The following is a 24,000-nucleotide window of genomic DNA, read 5'->3' on the forward strand; positions in this document are numbered from 1 at the left end:
TTTGAATAGCCCAAAGTGTAAAATAATGCTTTTTTAGCTCAAATCAAAAAATGACACAGTTCCAGGTCTTAATGGGTTAAAGTGAGCTGGACGTGGCATACTGTACTGTACTGCAGAGGTTCACAAACATCTGGGGACGCCCATGGGGGTCTAGCTTAATGTGTTTCTCACTCCACAGTAAACAAGCCAACATACAGTGTACGTTTTGTACATGGTACCTGTACATTTCTAAATTGACAATTTAAGGACTTTGTAAAATGAAAAGAATAAGCTAATAACGCCATTACTACGTCAAAAGTAACCAACAAACTATACTATACAAAATGGTCAAACATTGGCCAATTGTCAAATATTACCTATGAAAGGCAAACATTTTGAAAATTATTTTAAGCCTGTAACAGTCTGTGTCTTTTTGACACAGAATCAAATGTTGTATGGTCATGATTCACCAGGAGTCTGGCTGGCTTTGTTCCCGTCTTAAAATAATGAACATACGTATTTTCGTAAATCTCTATGGGAAAATAATATGGGCTTTCTATCTGTGGAACCACAACATGTCCGCCACTGCTATGCTCTGGTACCGTATGAGGTCTAAGTGTTTTTTTGTGTGTGTGTTTTTTTAAGGGAATCCCATCACTCCACAGGAAAGAAATGAATGTCTTAGGGCAGGCCTTTAACTTTCTAACAGCTAAGTGAATTAAATCTGCCTCAGTTTTAAAACATGTCCCCAGGGCCAGGTTTCACTTCAATGGTACCAAACGTCTTTGTCTTTTCGTACTTGTGAATAGCAGGAGTGTGTGTGTGTGTGTGTGTGCGCGCGCGCACGCGCCTGCATTTTGCCTTTTCCTCTTTTCCGTCCACTGCTTCTACACAATCCCAGCGTTTATGAGATTACCAGAGCCCATTTGTGTTCCGGCGGGAGCCATCTTGGCTCTGAGGAGGCCTCCGCTGGGAACCATCTGGGCTCGGCTCAAAGCAGTTTCCTCTCCTCTCCACACCATTGTGACCATGCCTATTTACTTTGAAGGCATGGGGAAACTGTGTGTGTGTGTGTGTGTGTGTGTGTGTGTGTGTGTGTGTGTGTGTGTGCAGCGCTCTCAAATCAGCAGTCTTCAGATGAAGGGCTCCGGGGCGTGAACTTTCCTCTGTTCTTTCACGCTGTGTGTGTGAAAGAGCGAGCGAGAGAGTGGGAGAGTGAAATGCATGAAAGAAAAAAGACGGAAGGGGTTGGGAGAGGAGAGGAGAGGAATGGAAAGGGGCGGAGCGCCCGCTTCACCAGGCAGGTGTCGGCTTGGCGGGGGGTCGTCTGTTGCGGTACGTGGGCGAGCTGCAAGGTTTTGGGGGGGGGGGGCACACGTTACTTATCAATAGACCACATTATCACCTCAGCTAGTGCCGTTTGACCCTCGTAAACATCTCTCGCTCCTCGCTCTCTCTTTCTCTGACCTTCTTCCAGTCCAACCTCACATCCTTCTAAATGAATGTTGAATGAGTGCATGCATCGACCAACCTCTAAAGTCCTATATCAATAACCTCTTATATCCATATTCTAACTTTTTGAGTTTTTTCACAAATGTGAATACATACACTTTTGGGGTGGTCCTTGACATAAAACACACAGTTTGAGAACCACTGATATATAGCAACATACGTTTATTTATATTTTTTAACTGAAGACATTTTTTTTAATCCCCAGAAGCAAAGATTTGCAATAAAAATGTTTGCTTTAAATAATTCAATTCAAAGATTTGCACCAAATTTTCACGATTTCTAAAACAATAGCCAACGTATAAAATAATGGTTTAAGTGGTTGCACAGATGCGTTCCCGGTTTTAATGGGTTAATTAAATTTTTTATTCTGAGAAATAATACCCAGATGTTTATTTCTTTTTTAACTGGCATGATGTTTATAGCTTGCAGAGGAGATAACCGAGTGTGTGTTGTTTCATGCAAGTTAAGTCAACATCGCATCGACTGGTCTGTTTTTTTGTTTAATACTAGTATTACGTTGAAGTTTGAACATTCTGGTATTGCTTCACAAACCCTACATCCACAAACGCATTGTGTAATTGCATCCTGGGAATTGTTTGAAAATTAGCATCTTTGCTAAATCCGGTGTATTTACGTTCATGTGAAGTTCATTAATATGCTCTGTCCTGTCTAAATAAACAAATAAAGTAAAGTAAAGTTTGTTTGTAATTTCCCCTATTGACCTATAGCTGGCTGTTCTTTAACCCTTTTAGACCGGGAACGCATCTGTATCATTTTTAGATGTCTTTGGCTATTCAAAAATAGCATATTTATTTAAAAAATCGTGACAATCTGTGCCAATCTTTGAATATATTTTTAAAGCGATTTTTTTTTAACTCAAATCTTTGCTTTTGGGGAAAAAGCGTACGTTGCTATAATCAGTGGTTCTCAAACTTTTTCATGTCAAAGGCCCCCAAAATATACATTTGGGCACGGACCCCCCATCTCAAAATATGTTGTTCCAGGGACCCCCCAGAAGCAAAGATTTGAGTAAAAAGAAAAGTGCTTTAAAAATATATATGTATATATTCAAATTTGTTCAAATAAATAGCAGATCTACAAGCTCATAGTGTGGCACTCGGTGCTGCGCTATGAGCTTGTAGATCTGCTATTTTTGAATAGCCCAAAGAAATCTAAAAATGACACACAGATGCGTTCCCGGTTTGAATGGTTTAAGGTGTAATGACGGATAATAAGGCTGGACTGTGCTGCACCGGTTTGATTGCCGCTGGTTGTCCATCTGCGCCCTTTTGGTTCCTGCTCCGCTTCCAGCATATTATTGATATAACCACATGAGGGCTATTTGTTATCTCTGTGCAGCAGCGCCGCCGTTTCATTGGGGGAGTACGACGTCATTCAGCGACGAGCACATGTCCTTTCCATTAGGCTGGCCGTAGGTGGCAAATGAAGTTATTCACTGAAAGTGGGCCCAGGAAAAAAAGGCAAATTCCATTTGTCCTTTAGTTTTGGAAAGTGTGTGTGTGTGTGTGTGTGTACTAGTCCCCCTTCTCCCTGCCAATCATCTCATCTTCTCTGAATGTCATATTGTACATGTTTGTCAATAAATCCTCACTAGGCATCGATTGATCGCTATTTTGGTGGAATGATTTGCAAAGGCTCTTTTTTTTACCTTTTGACATTTACATTATCGGCAGAGAGCCGAAAGGGTGTTATAGCTGATTAACCCTTTAAGACCGGCAACACATCTGTGTGGGCGTCCACGGCCAAATACATTTTAAAAACTAGAAAAAGTGCTCCTTAGAGCACAGGTCTCCGCCAGGTCAGGTATTGTGGCCTCCTAGTGGGAAGGTGAGCACAACATTTCACGGAAATGGCATGCTGCGTTGATGATTTGAGGCATTTTGTTCAAAACAAACCAATCCTGCAAACTTTGGAAGCCAATCTTAGCCAGTCAGGATAGAATATGGAAAATCGGACAGATCCACGTTGATCACATGACTATATAAGATACTGAGTATGGATTTGCGTGAGGTTTGTAGGAGTGATATCCAAAAATGTGTTTCGCACAAATTGGCCTCCTGGTGGCGCTATAACAGGTCAATCTGAAACATTCGGGGCAGAGGTTCGGCTTTGGCATCCAGGGAGTGTGTGTGTGCACAGATTAGCTGTTCACAGACAGACACGCGGACGGACGGACAGGGTGCAAAACTCTCGCCATGCCTTTCTGCCTGGCGGAGACACAAACTGTTAGGATTTTAGAAGACATTTGAAGAATCCCCAGAAGCAAAGATTTGAGTTACAAATGTTCGCTTTAAAAAATATATGTATATTCAAAGATTTTCCACACTTTAACGTTTTTTTTTTTTTTCCAAAATAGCAGATCTACAAGCTTGAAGCTCATAGCGCAGCACTCGAGCTTGTAGATCTGCAATTTTTGAATAGCCAAAGAAATCAAAAAATGACACCGATTCGTTCCCGTTCTTAAAGGGTTAAACCCACTTTCCCTTTTTTTTTTAATCGCAGTGACAAGACACCACAGGAAAATAATGTGACGATGCCCCTTCAAGTGCATTTCAAGGCAGTGTCCAGGTAATTGCTTAAAAGGGCGTTTGGTCCCCATGCAGCCATGTGGATCTGCCTGTTAGGGACGGACAGACCGCAGGGTTCTGCCCACTGTGGCCACAGCGCGGGAATGTCTTGGCCGCGAGTCTTTATTTCTTTGATTAGTAGGGGAAGGACCTGCTGTTCCACTGCGTCCCCCCCCCTGCCCCTCCCCCGGCCCCCCCGTCGCCTTGTCAAATGAAACGGTCAGCTGGACGCTGACATTTCCCGGAACATGTGCTTGAGGAGAGGAGGACAATAAGGGCCTGCCTGTGTGATTAGACACATGGTTAGCTCGTCACAGTCCACTACAGTTAAGCCCCGGCTTCTAGCCGAGGCACAAAAGCTCCCTGCGGCTCCGCGTTTTCCTAAGCCAGGTTTTTTCTCACTTGCTGCTAGGTGACCACTATTGAGAACGGCCTCTTTTGCAAAAAAAAGCCTCGCTCGCTGCAGACGTTCACGTTAAATTGCTCCTGGAGCCCAGCTGACTCAAACACACAGCCAGGCTCATTTGTTGCTATAGCTATGGACGTTCACAGCTGGCCAACTAGTTCATTGCAGGCTAATTGCTTTTTGCTGAAGTTCAAAGTAGTCCGATGGCTGCACCAGCAAGAGGAGCAAACCACTTGCGTTAGTTAACTTGAGCCTTTCGGCTCTGTTTGCGTTTGTTGCTAATGAAGTGCAATTTACCAAACCCAACAGTTGTGAAGAGTCTGCATTTCTATAGCACCTTTTTAGCCAAAGCCCTTTAGAATGTGCGTTAACTTCACATACCGACGGCAGAGGCAACCATGCAAAGCGACTAGGGATTCGGTAGTCTCGTGTAACCTATTGATATGTCTCATTATATGGGCAGGAGCAGCTGAGAAAACGTCCGCTGACAAACCTACTCACACTGATTTTGAAAACAAATCGTCCCAATATGCTAAACATTTGCAATATGTTTTTTTTACATAAACCCTAGCGTCCCTATTCTGGGCACGTAGCATTGCAATATGATCCCATACAGTACATCAGCTATTTGCTGATCTACAAAGTATGTAGAGTTTAAGTGGTTAATTAATTCTCCAAATTGTTCACACCCAACTTTAGCCACTACATTGAGTTTAGATGTCACCAGGCGTTTCGGCAGACACAGATCTCTCTTTAACAGTTTTTTTAATTTATTTTGGCATAAACATACAAATCTGTAACAAGACATGTACCTACTGGTCCGCTGGTCATCAAATTATTGTCTTAGGAATGAGACAAAAACTTTAAAATATCCATGAATTCAAGTCTCCATGGGGTGACTAATCCATTGAAACAAAGTTTGTTTTGGGTGAAGTGTCCCTTTAAGTGGCACCTGTAAACTCTCGTAATAGTCAAGGAAAGGGGGTCCAAATTTCCTTGATTTATGTTTTAACAGACCCTTAAAGTGTGTATTTGAAGCGGGCATAGATCTCTGCTCATCTTGCGACGCAACACAAGGCCTGTGTAGTCTGAAGGTCCTTTCCCAGTTGAGCCTCCACGCTCGTTGGTTACAGCTGAGTTCATTCTGACCATCGTTTCTGAACCAGGCCCCGGTCCTGCTGCTCTCCCCCCCCCCCCCCCCCCCCCCCCACACACACACACTTTTCCCTGTTTGACATTTGGGCGCTTACAGGTCCAGTGTGACTCTAATAGCTGGGTTATGTAACAGCCCCCTCTGCACTTACAGACGGCGAGAGTATAACATGGGCGAGTGACTCAGCTAGCAGAGCGGCTGGCAGACGGAGAATAAGGGGGGAGAATGCAGTGTAGATTGCATCAGACGAGGCGAGTTAGGACACTGGACGACAGGCTTATTCCCCTTTTCTAAATGACTGTCCACACTAGACATTCTGCCCCGGGGGGGTTGGTATGGTAGGTTGTGGCCATAATGTTAGGAGGGCCGGCGGCTAGTGGGCTCAAATGTCGCTGGTTCGATCCCCCCGGCCACTGGCCCGGTAGGGTGTGTTTCCATCTGTGGGTACTGGTGACCTGGAAGTTGGCTGGTATTAAATCTGTCACGTAGAGCGCCGGTTCTCAACCTTTTTAACCCATTAAGACCTGAGGCCGCTTCTAAACATTTTCAAAATCCTAAAAAAAAAAATCGGAAAAAAATATTTTAAAAATAATTTTCACGATTTTTCAAAAATAGCAGATCTACAAGCTCGTAGCGCGGCACTCGGTGCCGCGCTATGAGCTTGTATATCTGCTATTTTTGAATAGCCTAAAGAAATCTAAATGTGACACGATGCGTCCCAGGTATTAATGGGTTAATTTCAGTTTAACTCGGAGTGTAGGTCCATTTGGTAAACATGTGTACACTCTGATTCCATTCTCATTCCCCCACGTTGAGAACCAGTGCCCTTGAGTATTGGTTCTCAAAGTGGGGTCTGGGGACCCCCAGGGGTCCTCGAGGGGGGTTCCAGGGGGTCCCCAGTAAAATGTGCTAATATAGCATCACATTAATTTGAACCTTTTTTATACTTTGGCTATTCAACCGAGTGCCGTGCTATGAGCTTGTAGATCTGCTATTTTTGAAACATTTGTGCAAACCTTTTTAAATGTATATATATATTTTTTTTAAGCAAACATTTGTAGCTCACATCTTTGCTTCTGGGGGTCCCTGGAACAAAATATTTTGAGATGGTGGTCCGCGGCCATCATTTTGGGGGTCCTTGACATGAAAAAAGTTTGAGAACCACTGCCCTAGAGCAAGGCACCAAACACCAAAAGAAGACTCGGACAGGGGTGCTGATAGAGTCTGACCTTGTGCTCTGAACTATTATACACACATAGGGAACTCTGTGTGTGTGTGTGTGTGTGTGTGTGTGTGTAGGATCATTATGCAAAAAGACAACATGTTAGCCACTTATATTTAGTCGTATGGCTGTATCTGGTGGTACACTAGGTTTTAAATGAACAGGAGAATCAGAACATGAGTATGTGTTTGGCTCTGTTCTGTTCTCTTCTGTGCTCGGCTTGTCATTATTGTGCGTAATCAGAGTGCCAGATTATGCATTCATTTAAAAAGGAAAAGCTTTTTACTTTGACTGGGACCAAAGGCAGAGAGAGCAGTTCACAAACTAATTCCCCCACAGATTTCCCATGGGGCCGAGGGGCTAAGCAGCCCGCGTCGTAATCGTTTAACTTCTGACTATCTCTTCCACCACAAACCTGTCTCCTGTTATTCCTGCTGACAGATAGGAGAGAGAAAAGAAGAAAAAACATCTATTGATTTTTTTCCTCTCCTCCTCCTTCCCTGTTCATCACTTATAAAAGAAAATGTAATGAATAGATAATTAGCCTGAATAGGCAGATTTGGGTTATTGTCCATAATGTTGTGAGACCCGTTGCTACGTTGTCAGCAGGGTCGGTGCTTACGCCCCGTCCTCATTTGAGAACGCGGGGGAATTGCAATTTGGCTTCCCGCTAATTGCAAATGATTTAAGAGTGTGCAGAAACGCAGGATAGCAATATGGGAAGTCTTAACTAAGTCTGAACTACGGAGTCGACAGTAAATTAAACGGTCACTTTGCGAAGCCACTTTTTTCCAGTGGTGGAAAAAGTACTAAAATGATTTACTTAAGTAAAAGTATCAATACTGCAATATAGAAATACTCTGTTACAAGTAAAAATGTACTTGAGTAAAAGTACACAAGTATTGGCATGACAATGTACTTAAAGTACCAACAGTAAAAGTACTGAAATGTTTGAAAATAGGTAGATCTACAAGCTCACAACGCGTCGCGATGCGACACATTGTGGGCTTGTAGATCGGCTATTTTCAAATAGCCTATGTATAAAATAGGACTAAAGTGGTTAATGTATGTTTCATAATATCCTAATTTATATCTGAAAAGTAACTAGTAACTAAAGTTTTCAAATAATTGTAGTGGAGTAAAAGTACAATATATGCCTCGAAGATGTAGTGGAGTAAAAGTATTGGAAATTGGAAATACTCAAGTAGTAGTTGAGTAAGTACAAATACCTCAAAATTGTACTTGAGTACAGTACTTAAGTAAATGTACTTAGTTACTTTCCACCACTACTTTTTTCTTTTCTTTTCTTCTTATTTGGGGGGTGGGGAGGGGGGTGTGTGTTGGCATTTGGCTTTGACGGAATCAAAGCCAAAGTTGTTGGCAAACAGACCTGATGTCTGATGTACACTTGGTTGCGTGCCATGTCGCGCACAGAAAGAAACAAAAAAGCTGATCTACAAACTCACAACAAGCTTGATATTGTGACCAGCAGCATGCAACTAAGTATAAGCTACCCTTAACACCGCGCTACAAACAATCTGGTTTGTTGCCTTTGTTTGGTTAAAAAAAAATAATACTTTGACCAAGTCCAGTGAGATGTTTTTTGTTTTGTATTTTACATTCAAGCCCCCCCCCCCCCCCCCTCTGCCACCACACACACACACACACACACACACACACACACACCTCAGCCCAGATGCTGATGTAATCCGTCAGTCAGCGATGCCAGGTCGGTGGCGTTTAATGGAGAATGTCAGTGGAACCAGCGTTAGCCGCCCGCGGACGGCCCAGGCGCCACGCGCTGCTGCTGGGGAGTAATTGTCCGCGAAAGATGTGCACCACGCCACGACCGAGACAGGAGACCCACCGACCAGGGGGATGTGTGTCAGAGAGAGAGAGAGAGAGAGAGAGAGAGAGAGAGAGAGACATGCCGCTGCCGAATCGATAGAGAGCTCAGGGGCCTCCAATGATCTGTCTGTTTAAGAACAGTAGAGTCTCCTGCATCAGAGTCCCCCGCCCACACACACACACACACACACACACACACACACACACACACACACACACACACACACAGCACCATACCCACCACCTCAGCAGGACTAATGGAATCTCAGACCTAATCCCCGATACAGTACATTAACTGAGCCTCATTTCTCTCTCGCACTCTCTCTGTGTGTCTGTCTCTCTCTCTCTTTCTCTCTCTCTCTCTCTCTTTCTCTCTCTCTGTCTCTACAATTTATAATTTAGGTTAATTCAGAGTGACTTACAGCAAGGTAAACACGAGGTAATAAATCTCTTTCTCTCTCTCTCTCTCTCTCTCTATCTCTCTCTGCCAGGTGGAGGTGGAGGTGGAGAGCATGGACAAAGCGGGGAACTTCATTGGCTGGCTGCACATCGAGGGCCTCAACCTATCCGTGGCGCTGGTGGAGGGCGCCCTGTCCAAGGTCCACTTCACCGCCGAGCGCAGCAGCTACTACAAGACACTGGTGACCTTCGAGGAGGGCTGCCGAGAGAGGAAAGAAAAGGTTTGTCCCCCCGCCGTCGCTCCAACACTTCTGTCAGTGGTGGAAAAAGTACTCAAATGTAGTAGTACTCACTATGCAGAGTGTCCCATTTCACAAGTTTTCAAATGTATTCAAATCTTTTGAAAATAGCAGATCTACAAGCTCACATTCCGCTTCAATGAAACCACTGGGTTCTGGGGGCTTGGGCTTAAGTGGTTAATCTAAATTATTAGTATTTATTCATTTAAGGAGAAGTGCTATATAAATCTGATCTGTTATTATTAATAATAATATAGGTCGGTGTTTCTCAAACCTTCTCATTTCAAGGGGCCTCCCTGATATGCGTATATATATATTTTTTAACACATTACCTGCCATTCGCGGTTATATGCGTGAATGCAAATCCGACCAGTTATCTGCCCCAAAAAATTTGGGGGTAGAAAAACATCCAGAACCCAAGATAACGTGATCCAAAGATTTGCTGCTCCATTCACTTCCTGGTTAACTTATTACTTAAAAATCCTGTATCTCGTCTCCTGTGTACTTTTTTTTTTTACTATGCATTTTTGGCGAAACGTGCTATATTCAACTGGGTATAACAAGAGAAAGGGAGGTCACGATGTCATTTTTTTTTTTTTCACGTAAGCATTTACATTTCCTCCGTGATTAGCAACCATCAGGGAATCGATCATACTGTGACTACTTAAAAAGGTTAGAAAATTTGAAAAAAAAAACCTGGCAGCAGCAAAAAAAAGCGGATGCAAAGTACCTGGCAGTAAAAATGTGTTTTCGTCGTGATGTCGATAAATGGCAACTGAAATTATACTATTTTGGTTACATCGATCCAAGCCGGAACACAATCGTTTGATTGATCGATATAATAAACACGCTCTGAACATGCTAAATGACCTTTAAGTTTACTGTTCAAAGGGGGTTAGCTCAAAGGTGACATGTTTTTGTTTTTGTTCTTTTTGCCGAAGCAGCACTCAGCAAAAAGCATATTAAATTATGTGCAAAAGCTCCCTGATACTCTGGAAGATAAATGATGGCACCTTAGACGCTGCGATTAATCACGTGACCAGCATCTCCATAGAAACCTGAATGTAAACGAGGACATTAATTATCATTCTAAATTGTCGCTGTCGGGCGGAAACCTTCTATGTTCAATACTGTTAATTGTTTCAGCAAATGGGAAATGGCACCTGTGTTCACTTCAGTGGTGTAAAGTAACTAAGTACATTTACTCAATTTACCTCAATTTACTCAATGTACCTCAATTTTGAGGTATTTTTTACTTTACTGGAGTATTTCCAGTTTTCAGTCCTTTTACTTCTACTCCACTACATCTCAGAGGCAAATATTATACTTTTACTCCACTACAATTATTTGAAAACTTTAGTTACTAGTTACTTTGTAGATTTGTCTTCTATTACAAAACATACATTATCCACTTCAGCCCTATACACATTTCGGCCATTTGAAAATAGCCGATCTACAAGCTCACAATGCGTCGCGAATGCGTCACATTGTGAGCTTGTAGATCGGCTATTTTCAAAATATGTTTATACATGTAATATATTTCAAAAGTTGGAAAATGGGACGTTCTGTCTAATGAGTAATTTGTACTTTTGGTACTTTAAGTACATTTTTATACCAATACTTTTGTACTTTTACTCAAGTAAATGTTGATAACCGGACTTTAACTTGTAACAGAGTATGTCTTCATTGCAGTATTGATACTTTTACTTAAGTAAACAATTTGAGTACTTTTTCCCACCACTGCCTGTGTTCCAGTGGACCCAATGCAATAGACCTTCAAAAGTAGCGAAAATAGCTAATTAGTATCAAGCTGGCTTGATACTAGTTCCGCTACATTTGTGTGACATAAGATGGAGCATTAATTTATAAGAAAAACAAAAACACAATGCAAGGTTTCTGCCCGGCAACTATGACATCCTGGGCGTAGAATCTGACATGAATGCATCTCTGAAACATGCATTGACATGAGTCCAGTCAGAGCTCTAATATGCATCTTCTATGGTCGAGGATGAAGCTCTAATGTTTACAGTCAAGATTCCCACGTGGGCCGTGACCCAGAGAAGGTTGAGAAGCACTGTGTTCTAGGGTTTGAGGATGAGTGTTGTTTTTATCAGTAAAGCTTGTGGTCCCTCCATGGAGCTTTGGTGATGAATGGAGGCATCTCCTCACTGCACTGAGACAGTCTCCAGTCCTTTCACTTCCAACCCCCAACACATGAATGAAGTGATCACATCTCTCTGTCTCTGTCATTTATCTTTCTCTTATCTCTTTCTCTCTTGTGTTGTTCCTTTCTTTCTCTTTCTCTTGTTCTCTCTCCTTTTTTTGTTGTTGCTATCTTTCTATCTACCCCTCTCTCTCTCACAAGCATATGTGCACGCACGCACGTGCACACACACACACGCACGCACGCGCGCCTATCTGAGCGGTGTGGGATATGACATCACTGTTCTCATCTTATCAGGGTGATCTATTGCCAGACCTAATAAGGGACTCTGTTCTTCCAATGAATCCATCATGAAACCCCCCCCCCCCCCACACACACACAAAGACACACACACACACACACTCGTTCTCTCTTCTTTACAGAGCGATGGGAGTGCTAGACTCGTAGCTTTCAGTGCCGTGTTGTGCAGCCGGAGTGCGCGTCGGACTGCACAATATCCCTCTTATCTCACCTGGGATGTGCGCTCACGTGCCTCTGCAATGTTCAATCTGACACACACACACACACGCACACGCACTCGCACACACACAGACACACACACACACACACACACTCTCTCACACACACACACACACACACTCTCACACACACACACACACACACACACACACACACTCTCTCACACACACACACACACACATACACACACACACACACACACACACACACAGTGTTTCTATACTTGTGTGGACAAAAGCATTTTCTGACGTAATTGAAAATGGCCGATACAACGCGTTGTTGTGAGTGTGACATGGCCACATAACTTAAGTATAACATAGGGAGAGTTCTAAACCCCAACCCCCTAAACCTAACCTTTACATAAAGATGTTGTTTTCAATAAAGCAGGGGTATGCTTTTGGGGCTTGTGATTGGCTTCTACTGAGTGAAGACCCACCCCTTCGCTCTCTAATAGCACACTGGTTGCGGTTGCACTTGCAGCCATTTTTCTCTGAGTCTGAACTAGTGGCTTCAAACCGGGTCTGTAGAAAGCAATGTGTAACGTCACCATCAATTAGTCATAGATAGTTCTGTTTTATAATTAGGCCTACAGTATGTAAAACAAAAATACAGTCTATGGTGAATAACAGGAACATTGTCCTCTCTATGTGTATTTCTCTAGTTCTACTATACTCGGGGGAAAATTAACCCTATACACACATATTATGGTTGGGATCCGAAACCGCATCCAACATTTAATTGGTTCCATCACATTTGGAGCCGTTTCCAGAACCTTTTTTTACCGTAAGGTTAGGACTGTCACGATAACAGATTTAAGTTGACGATTAATTGTCACGCTAATAATTGTGATTAATGATTTAAATTGTGTTTTTGGCATCGGACATTGGAACATATGAATAAAAACTAAATTTGTTTGCTTTTAGGCTTCGTAATAAAAACGTATTTGACAAATAAGTTAAATATACAAATAAATGACATATTTAACAATTTTATACTTTGAAAAACATTTAAAAATAGCGGAAATAGCTGATCTACAAGCTTACAACGCGTCACAAAGTGACGTGTTGTAAGCTTGTAGATCTGCTATTTCTGCTTTTTTTTAATTTTGATTTATGACTATTATAGAAAAATATTGTGATTATGTAATAATTGTGAAAGGCCTACGTAAGGTATCTATAGGAATATGTAGGAACCAGTATCATTAAATTCCTAAAAGGACCCCCCCCACACACACACACACACAGACACACACACACACACACGGCGGACCTGTCCTGTGACATGGGATCAGGTGGAGGCAGACTCCAGAACGGTGCTGTGTCCCAACCGGACGGACACTGACTGGTGTTTGATGTCTCGGTTGCCATGGGTACCGATGAGCAACATCATCAGCCCCCAGACCCATTTGAGGAGTTGTGCAAGGCAGAGTGAGGGGTGTGTGTGTGTGTGTGTGTGTGTGAGAGTGAGGTGTTAGTGTGTGTGTTTGTGTTTGCCTGTATTACTGTACTACACTTGTGAGGGCCATATTGTCCCCACACGTATATAGTACAATATGATAAACGGTCATTATGAAGACCATCTTCCTGGTTCTCACAAGAGAAAGGTTGTTTTACGGTAAAACAAACAAAAAAGGCTTTCGGAGTCAGGCTTACAATTAAGAAAAGATTCAGGTTAGGATTAGGTATTTAGAGGTTAGATTTAGAGCAGGGGTCTTCGACAGGGGGTCCAACAGGGGGTCAGTTTTTTTTTACATTAACCACTTGAACCCCCACATACTGCACCTATTCTGGGGGGAACATTAGCCGAAGATAGCAGATCCGGCTTTTGGTCTCCGCCAGGCCGAAAGGCATGGCGAGAGAGTATGTTTTGTTATCTTGTTTTTTTCTTGTGTCATGTTTACGTCCTCACACGTATAGTTATACAAACCTGTGTGTGTGTGTGTGTGTGTGCTGTGCACTTCCTCAGGGCAGATGAGGTGGGGCTCGCTCTTCTAATTAACCCTTTGGGAATCGCCAGAGAAATGCTTAGAACTCTGCATTTTTCTCTCTTTTGAAGTCGTGAGCTGGTCTTCGTTTGTGTGTGAACTGGGGCGATATAGAATCTCTCTCTCTCTCCCTATATTGTCCCCCTGGCTGTGGATATGGAAGACATTGGTGCTGCTGCTGCTGTGTCAGGATTCCCTACTAGGAAATGGTGTGTGTGTGTACTGTATGTTGTGGTGAGGGTTTGTCATAATGAAGTAGACTCAGAGGGTGCATGCATTGCAGTGGTGTACTCAAGTACTGAACTTGAGTACAATTCTAAGGTATTTTTACTCAACGTTTTCCCGATACTTTATAATTCTACTCTGAAGTCCACTTTAACTCCACTGCAATTATTTGACAGCTTTAGTTGCAAGCTACTTTGCAGATTTATAGTATTGTTGCCACCAATTAAGCCCTATTTCATACTTCGGCTATTCAAAACAAAAATTCTGATCTACAAGCTCACACTGCGTCACGATGCAACGCGTTGCGTGTCCTTTTTATTTCCCTTGGTACTGTAAGAACGTTTTGACGGCAATACTTTTGTACTTTTTTACTTTGTACTTAGGCAATAGTGTCCTTTTACTTGTAAAAGAGTATTTTCTTGTTGCGTTATTGCTACTTTTACTTAAGCGAGTACTTTTTTCCACCACTGGGTGCATGAACGCACGCGCACACACACACACACACACACACACACACACACACACACACACACACACACACACACACACACACACCTCATTAAAGTAAAGCTTGCTTCGGCGCTCCAGCAGGGAGTTGGTACAGAGGGGGATTGGGGGGGTTTTCTGCACCGGCATCCTGAACCAGAAGAACTGCTTAGTTCTCAGGACTTCAGTGGATATGAGTTTCTCTCCCCACGATGGTACCAATGGGACCAAGTGATTGTGTTCTAAATGAAGCATTCCAAAGGAGCGTTGCATTCCTTCAGCTCAGCATAATTTGATACTACTAAGTACTCCGATTCATTACTCGAGTAAAAGTAGAAATACCACAATGTAGAAATACTGTTGGAAGCAAAAGCATTTTCAACCTATCTTCATATACCGGTAATTGGTCACTCACTAATGCTCATTATAATTGTCTTCTCACTCTGTGGACAGTTCAGAAACCCCGCCTACCGGTGACATCATCGATGGGGAATCCAAGCTAATAGAAACGGCAGGCTTTCTATTACGGGAAAGTTAAAGTTCTCGCAAATAATATTGTTCTGTTGGTTTGAAAAGAAAAACAAAACCTGTCCAGTGCCTAACGTTGATGTCACTGGTAGGCGGGTTTCTGAACTGTTCACAGCCCTCCTATAGGGCATAGCAGTGGCGGCCATTTTCTGGTTCCACTTCAAAATACTCAATGCATTTTTCCCATTGACATTTCCAGCCATCCAGGGTCCTGGTGAATCATGACCATAAAACCTTTGATTCTGTGAAAACTTTATTGAAAACGGCAAAACAAAGGGTATTTATTAAATATAGTATATCATATAATTAAACATATTTAAAAAAAATCACAGATTTTTTTTTTATGGTCATGATTCACCAGGACCCTGGATGGCTTGATTCTAGGCTTAAATTAATTGATATAAATATTTTTTGGAAATGTCAATGGGAAAAATACATTGATTATTTTGAAGTGGAACCAGAAAATGGCCGCCACTGCTATGCCCTATAGACCATATTCACACGGCGGCCATTTTGGAATTTAACATTGAAAGTGCCACCTCGTTGCCGTAGCAACCGGGGTGGCACTTCATTGACATAATAGCAACATGGCCGCCGTGTGAATATGGTCTATGAGACCATATCCGAGTAGATTTCCTTATACCATATTATCATAAGCGTTAGTGAGGACCAATTATACGAAGATGCCTTGAAAATGGGTGAAGCTGTCCTTTAAGTACAGTACTTTGAGTACACGTGTACCTAGTTACTTTTCCGGCACTGATCTCCGCACATCAGCATCTCTTAAAATATTCTGTTTGAATCGCTGCTCAGACAACAAGCCCGTTTATTGGCCCCACGCATGGGCGCTCCAGTCACACAACCACCGCTCGTACAGTCCCTGTCACCTTTTATTTACGTCCGTGGCTTTGGTTCCGTTACGTAAGTGGCTCTCAAAGCGTCTTGGCGTCCCCAGAAAAAAAGCGCTCTCCTCCAGCGCTCTTGGCGGTCACAACGTTTAACATGATCCGAGCGGAAGTGAGTCAGTGCGTGTTGTTTTAACGAGGAGACGGTTTGTTTCCGAGCAGCGCGCTTGGCCCTCGCTCTAATGCGCCGCTCTGTTTGTTTTGGGAAAAGCATTCTGGTGTACATGGGATTCTCTAGAGGGCAAAAAAAAAAAAAAAATCTCCCGTTCTTGCTTACCAGGCATCTCTGTAAACAATGTTCATCGGAGGCAAACGGACCCCTTTTTCGCTGCAGAATAACGGCGGCCATTGCATTTATATATAATTAACCACTTAAACCGTATACGTTTAGTTGACCGGAGACCCCCAGGGGTCTGTGCTAGGCCCACTTTTTTTCCCCCTGTCCACGTAAAAAAAATTGCCGATCTAGAAGGCCGTTGTGAGCTTGTAGATCGGTTATTTTCACCGAATGTTCGCCCCGGAATGGGGACGCTATAGGATTCACTAGTGCTTAAACATACTGTATGGTTCTATGAAAGAGATGGAGGCGGTTTGGCTCACAGTACAAAGGAAGTGATTCCGGCCGAAGCTTCCATTCGAGTCCCCCCCCCAAAGATTAGTTTGCTCGCGGCAAATCAGCAAATTGTAAGAGAACTCAAACGCTAGTAATGAAGGGAAATGAGCTTGGCTCCGTGTACAGTAGAAACAGTGGATTTCGGCTGAAGCTTTCATTTTGAGTTCCCTCAAGATTTGTTTTGGCCGACGGTAAATCAACACTTTCTGGAAAACTCAAAACATGAGTAATGGAGGGAAATGGCGGCAGAAGGGAGGGGAGGAGAGAGAAAATAAATTTGTGCTCCCCAGATAGCCCAGGAAGTTTTTTACTCTACAATTCAGAGCCCCTACATGTCTCATTGTTACAACCCAAAAAAATACCGACTTTTGTGGGCCGAACATTTAGGCATCATGTACCTTGAAAAGGAAATCTGTTATGTGAGCTTCCACTCCGACGGAAGAAAAGGCAGCTGACGGTGTTAATTGGAGCAGCCTAATTATGAGGTAAATCAACAATCGGTTCTTGATATTAACCAGAGTGTGCTTTATGTCGAGCAAGGGGTTTTCTGCTGTAATTACCCAGCCTTGAAGGAGATTAACACGTTCAGATGTGGGGGGGGGAGAAAGAGAGAGAGAGAGAGAGGACATGACACCCTACATCTCCACACCTCCCCCTCCCTCCCCTTTCATCCTCCATCAAGCCCCATTTACACTTTGTCGTACTGTGGCATCACGTGCTGAAAATAGCCGATCTATAAGTGACGCTGATGCGACCGTGTTGTGAGCTTGTAGATAGACAATTTTCGGCAGAGCCTACATTTAGCCTTCAGAGAACACCCTCTCTCTCTCTCTCTCCGCATTTCTCCATGTCCCTGGTGCTCTCCCGTCCTCTTGCACCCCCCCCAACCCCCTCCCGCCGCCCGCCTTTTACTGCTAATTATCTCTGAATCCCCTCTTATTAACTGGATTAATGTCTTCTCAGACGCCCTGAGTCGTGCCCTTGCCTCCGTGTCTTGCCACCGTGCCCATTTCCAGATGTGGGGTCATCGGGGTGGGTGGGTGGGTGGATGGGCATCTCCATTCCCCATGGCCCTGAACAGGATATATAGGCACCCGCACGACTCGCAACCTGTCCTCAACCACAATGAACCCTATAGCGTCCCTATTCGGGGACGAGCGATCCGCGAAACATAGCAGATCTACGAGCTCTCAACTCGTCGCACATCTGCCTTTTTCGCCAAAGAAATGTGGTGTAGAAGGGAGAAAAAAAAAGGAGTGGGCCTGGTACAGAGCCCTGCGGCTCAGGTGGTACCAAAAAAAAGAAAAACGCCACGCACAAAACAACGAACGCCAGCATCTCGTGGGAGCTGTCTGGTGCGGTTGCGTCCATCAAACGCCACTCGTCAAAGGCATTCAAAGCGGCAGCTTTTTGACATTGAGCCTGGAAGGCGCGTCCTTGGGGCGGAGCTTGATTGAAGTACATAATCCTGTTTCAGCTCCTTAGTTATTATTTTTTTCTCTTTGGGGCGCAATCCCAGAGTGGAGAGACCCGACCAACCAACCAACCGACTTGACTGTTACATCACACGTCCCCAGGGGGGGGGGGGGGGGGGGCTACGTCTCACCGCACTCCTGAACACGCATCCGAGGCGTTCAGGGAGGAAAATCGCCACTCACGCTTTGCCCCCCCGCCCGTGATCGGCTGGCTGACGAGCGCTGTAAGCACGTCTCATTCTGCCGGTGCGCTGCAAATTTCCGTCCCTTTATCTTGCTTCAGTCGGCACTGCTCCCCCCCCCCCCCCCCCGCCCTAACCACCCACCCACCCCAAGGGTCAAGTGCCTTGCCTCGTAAGCCAAACCACCTCGACATGTAATCAAAATCCAACACCAGCCCTCTCTCTCTCTCCCGCTCTCTCTCTCGCTTCCCGTCCCTCCGTTGATGGCTTGTTTTTTTGGAAGAGTTTGCAAAAAAAAAGGCATAACAAGAAAACCCCCATCTCCCCCAGCAGCGCCCGGGCCGACCCATGCTGCTCAGCACACAGCACATCATACACCTGGCTAAACAGGAACACGCCGACCATGAATGGAGATAATTGGAGCTTTAGTGAAGCTAAGAGGCCTGTGGTTGTGTCTTACTTAGCAGCCTGGAGAAACGGTAGCACCAGTGGATTGTTCTCTATCCTCAGGATTAGCTACAGTACAGTGTTCTGTACCTGGTTCTTGTTTCATGGACAAAAAATAAGTGGTTAAACTGGTTTTGATGTTATATAAAGTAATTTTGCAGGAGGGACCCCCTGGAACTCTCTGTCCCCGTTGTATAAAACACATGAAATGTGGATGTACCAGTGGCCTACTGGAAGTGCCCACACACATTTTGGCCCTGAACGGTCCAGCAGTTGCTGAGATTAGCTTCGGGGGGAGCACGCACGCACGCACGCACACACACACACACACACACACACACACACACACACACACACACACACACACACACACACACACACACACACACAAACCGGCATTGGTTGGTCTGTTTGTCCCTCACCAAGTCAAGTAAGTGCACCATGGTGTTTGTACGCTGAATGGCCATTTTGTGTTTCTTCAAATGAGGCGGCCTTCTGTAAATAGACTCATATACTACAATTACATACAAGCAGCCTCGTTAGGGTTCTGTGGATGACAGGGGGCTCTCAGAGCTCCCTTAAGCCCCGCGGCCCGTGAAATGCTTTCAACCTTGCAATCTTTTCTTCCTCTCTTTCTCTCCCTCCCCCGGTTTTTCTCTGGCTCTCAGAGAAAGGGGTAACGAGGGGCAATCGGCATGGCGATGTCCTGAAAGGGAGCAGGGATTCACGTTAAATCACTTCATCCCAGGTATAGCTCACAGTAAATTGAAGAGTGAGTCTGATGCAAATTTCAACCTGGCACTCTCTCTCTCTCTGATTTAGTCCACTTTCTGCCAAATCCCAATGAATGATCCCACTTGAATCCTTAATACCAGCCACTTGAGCACCTGGCGGTGTTAATCCCACCAGTCGCAAAAGGTTGTAGTTAGGTTAGTTTTTCTTTTTTAGGTTACAATAAAGGTTTAGGTTCCACAAAGTGTTTTTTTTTATCTGCCAGTGCCTTTTCTGCCATGCATTTCTATCATTCTATTCTATGCTCCTCTTCCCAGCACCGAGCATCACGTCTCAGCGCTCTCTGCATCCTGAGTTTATTTAGGCTCTGGGCGCAAGTATCAAGTATTAAATATTTCAACTTTTTGGAAAGGAGCGCCGCTCATCAATGACACTTTTTAATGACCCGACCAATCAAAATCTAGGAGAGGTGGGACTACGTGGGATTCTGTAGTACGATCAAGTAGGGCGTTAATGTCCGGGAAAAAAATAGGTTTCTGCCCGACAGCAACGACAATACTGTCTGTGAACACAGTTGCTAGGAATTTGCCTTTAGTGCAGCTCCCAAAAAACAGACACACACACAATAAAGCATACATCTTTGAACCTGTTTTTGCCTATAATGGCATGCCCAAAACAGGGACACCAGATTGTAAGTGGTTTTAATTCTAAATGGCTTTATGCTGCTACATTAGTTTTATTTTTGTTTTTAGTTTTTAATGCTTGTTGCTTTGTGCTTCTACCTACTTACTTGTTACTCGTTACCTTACGTTATTTGTTTATTTTGACGGGACACCGCATATTACTGAGCAATACATGCTTGTTGCTTTGTGCTTCTACCTACTTACTCTACGTTATTTGTTTATTTTGACGAGACACCGCATATTACTGAGCAATACATATCAATGTAATGTACTGTAAATACAACAAGATTTAGCAAAGATGCGAATGTATGTGCAGCCCCCACAAAAAAGTACATTACATTACACAGGGAAAACAAAGCATACATACAAAAACAGAGGTACAAAACGGGTGCAAAGTATATCTATGTAAGGCTCTAAGACTACAACATTATTATTTTATGGCTCATATGTTATTGCAGTAAGAAAATAGCAGTGCTTTAGAGGGCATTACATACATTTGTATACTAAAGTGAGTTGTGTATAAAGTGCAGTATTACTTTCAAGTAGTACAGGACACGTTGTCAAGTAAAGTTAAAGTGCTTGTTGGCTAGCGCTTGCTCTGCTGCTGAAAGTGCTTGTGGGCCTCAGAGTTCAAGTATGGAACCAGCCTCAGGACATGTGCTTCTCCCTCAGGCGATATGTCCTGCACCTTAAATCCGTGGAATCTCCTTGGGGGGGAGGGGAGGGTTTGAAGAGGAGGAGGCTACAGCAGGAGGTGACAGGAGTGATCGATCTGTTGTTTGGTGGACATGAAATCATTAATGTTATTATTTGTCCGGGTGAAGAAGAATTGCGACTTAACCCTTTAAGACCGGGAAAGCGTCTGTGTAATTTTTTGATTTATTTGGCTATTAAAAAAAATAGCAGATCTACAAGCTCATAGCGCGGCACCGAGTGCCGCGCTATGAGCTTGTAGATCTGCTATTTTTTTGGAAAATAGTGAAAATGTGTGCAAATCTTTGAATATTATATACACGGCTCAAAATAACACTTTGATCCCTTCATTCTTTTGAGCAGTTTTTGTTAGCAGTACTGTATGTACACGGTTCATGAAAACTCAAAATAATGAAGGGATCAAAGTGTTCCCTACATTTCTTTGAGCAGTATATTTTTAAAGCAATTTTTTTTTACTCAAATCTTTGCTTCATGGGGGTCCCTGGGACTAAATATTTTGAGATGGGGGTCCGCGGCCAAATACAATAAGAAATCCTAACATGACACAGATGCGTTCCCGTTTTTAATGGGTTAATATCAACCGGGAGCAGGCGGGACGGATCTACCTGTATCTTAGCATTCTGATCTCCTCCGTCTCTCCTCTCCTCTCCTCTCCTCTCCTCCTCCTCTCCTCCTCCTCTCCTCCTGCCCTCTCTCCATCCTCCCCCTGCCCCGCCGCCGCTGTCACTGTTGTTTTCTAATTTAACAAATGGAGGGACACGGTGTCAAGAGAGGAACACGGCCATGACACAATCACAGAAAGACAAATATTCATTTAATGACCAGGCTCCCATACCTGTCCCCGCTCGCTGAGAGACGATGGGGACAGAGTGAGGAAATGGAGTGCCTCCGCCATGCTGAGGACAGTGATTAGATGGAAGAAGTACTCCGATGGTTTTACTAAAATCCATTAAGACCGGGAACGCGTCTGTGTCATTTTTTGATTTTAGCTATAGCCATTATTTTATACTTTGGCTATTCAAAAATACAAACACACACACTAAATCCTAACGGTTTTTGAAAAAAAAACGAAAACTTTTTTTTTCATGATTTTTCAAAAATACCCAAAGAAATCTAAAGTGACACAGATGTGTTCCAGGTCTTAATGGGTTAAAAATGTTTGCTTTAAAAGAAGAAACAATAAATAAATGATTTTTGGTTCAGTAGTTGAGTAAATTAACTTACTGTAGTTACTTTATACCGCTGGCTGGGGAGGAGAGGGGATCAACATTCCTACGGAGCAAACATTTGTTCGCTCATGTTTCCTTTTCCGTTCTTAGTGTGTCATTGATTAAGGAATATAAACAGAATCTGTATTAATTTGCCTTTTTCTACACGGTGCAGATATTTTGAACAAAGTAGTTCAACGGCTTCCACAATCCTGAAGGTGTAACATTGTTGACCTGTGAATTCCCATTTTGTCTCTTCGACAAGGTTTTCTGCCCCTGTGACTTCTTGGCAGCCTGTTTAGAATCTACTCCCTCCCCCCCCCTCCCTGTGTGTCCAGGATACTGAGACGATGGAGACTCATTTAGTTTATTTTTTTCCGGGGCGTGCGTTGTTTTCCCAGGGCCGTGTCGTGGCATGTTTGCATTTTCTGGAGCCAAATCAAATGGATGTGACACTTGGCATGAACTTTGAATACACAAGAGCTCTTAGCTTGGGCCCTCCAAACCCCTCATCTTAAATTAATGACCCGTGGATTGCTGCCACCGCTACTTAGATATGTTTTTTCCGTGATTTTCATTTCTGTCCATCTCTGTAGTTTCCCTAGTGATGGGGGCGGGCGGAAATATGACCTGAAATATACGGGTCGGTACGGGGACAGCAAAACATCCTGCGCCCGCACGGCTGTAGGCGATGAATAATGCAAGGCAATTTCCTTGGTTAAAAGTGCTGAGTCAAGGTCACAAAGTGTCACAACAAGCAGCAGTTAGGCATGCACGCTGCTTTTGAAGAAAGGGTAGCAAAGGTTTTTTTTTTTTGCTGAGTGAACACGTACAGTCAGAAATACCGGGAAAAAATGGGAGCCGCAAGTATACAAAGGCAGGCAAGCAGTCCAGTAATGCTTCTAATGTTGTCTAGGTGTGCCTTGAGAGTTTGTGACAACCACACAGTTTGTGACATCCACACATTATTATTGCAATATACAACTATATAAAAAGTTATTAATATATATATCTTATATATATATATTACTATAATATCTGTACTTGACTTGTTTCCTTATACAGAGGCATATTATATTGCCATATCAAAACTGGCATCCCCTCTTCCATCCATACGTGAAAACATTTTTTTTTTTAAACAATTGTGTGACCGTGTATATCTGCTAGTTTAGTTATGCATCGCGTGACAAAGTATTCAACGCTAAAGTGTTTACATGAGTTATAATGCCGCGTTCACGCTAGCAGCTACACCACGGTCAATCCTGTGGCCACCTCCATTGCTGCCGAGTCGGCGCCGAAGCACTGCTTAACTGGAAATGGTTAAATAGCACAGCACAACGTCAAGAACGAGTACTTCTTCCTTTCACTTAACAAGAGCTTGTGTGGGGAAACAAGGGATGTGTTAATGGTGAAACAAGAACATAGGATTAATTGATCCTTCACTGCATCACTGGAGTGTTAGGAAAAAAAACGTTATTCGGCTCAACTTTATTTTGCAATTTGTTGCTAATTCATCAAGTTTTCTGCCGTCAGTTTGTATCTTCATGTCGCTGGCTCCCACTTAGCATAGCTTGTAGCCCGTTGCTGTCGCTGGTGGTGTGAACCTAGCATAACGGCGATGGAAGCAGACATCGCTAATCTGCACAAGAGTCCCTCCATGGCCCTCTGTTGTGACTTACAGTACATAGAATGCCCGGGGTTCATAATCACCACTTGGACTAAATGGCAA

General features: G+C 43.6%; 1 protein-coding gene across 2 annotated transcripts in view; it reads left to right on the plus strand.

Annotated features, from left to right (window-relative positions):
* snd1 (staphylococcal nuclease and tudor domain containing 1) overlaps positions 1-24,000 on the plus strand; it is a 352,436-nt gene that overhangs the window by 209,143 nt on the left and 119,293 nt on the right. For both annotated transcript variants that reach the window (XM_080420799.1, XM_080420800.1), the window contains exon 17: positions 9,200-9,388. In XM_080420799.1, coding sequence (XP_080276925.1) covers positions 9,200-9,388 — 189 coding nt within the window. The remainder of the gene's footprint in view (positions 1-9,199; positions 9,389-24,000) is intronic.

This window comes from Gymnoscopelus braueri (genome assembly GCF_963280865.1).
Source record: "Gymnoscopelus braueri genome assembly, chromosome: 23".
Classification (NCBI taxonomy): Eukaryota; Metazoa; Chordata; class Actinopteri; order Myctophiformes; family Myctophidae; genus Gymnoscopelus; species Gymnoscopelus braueri.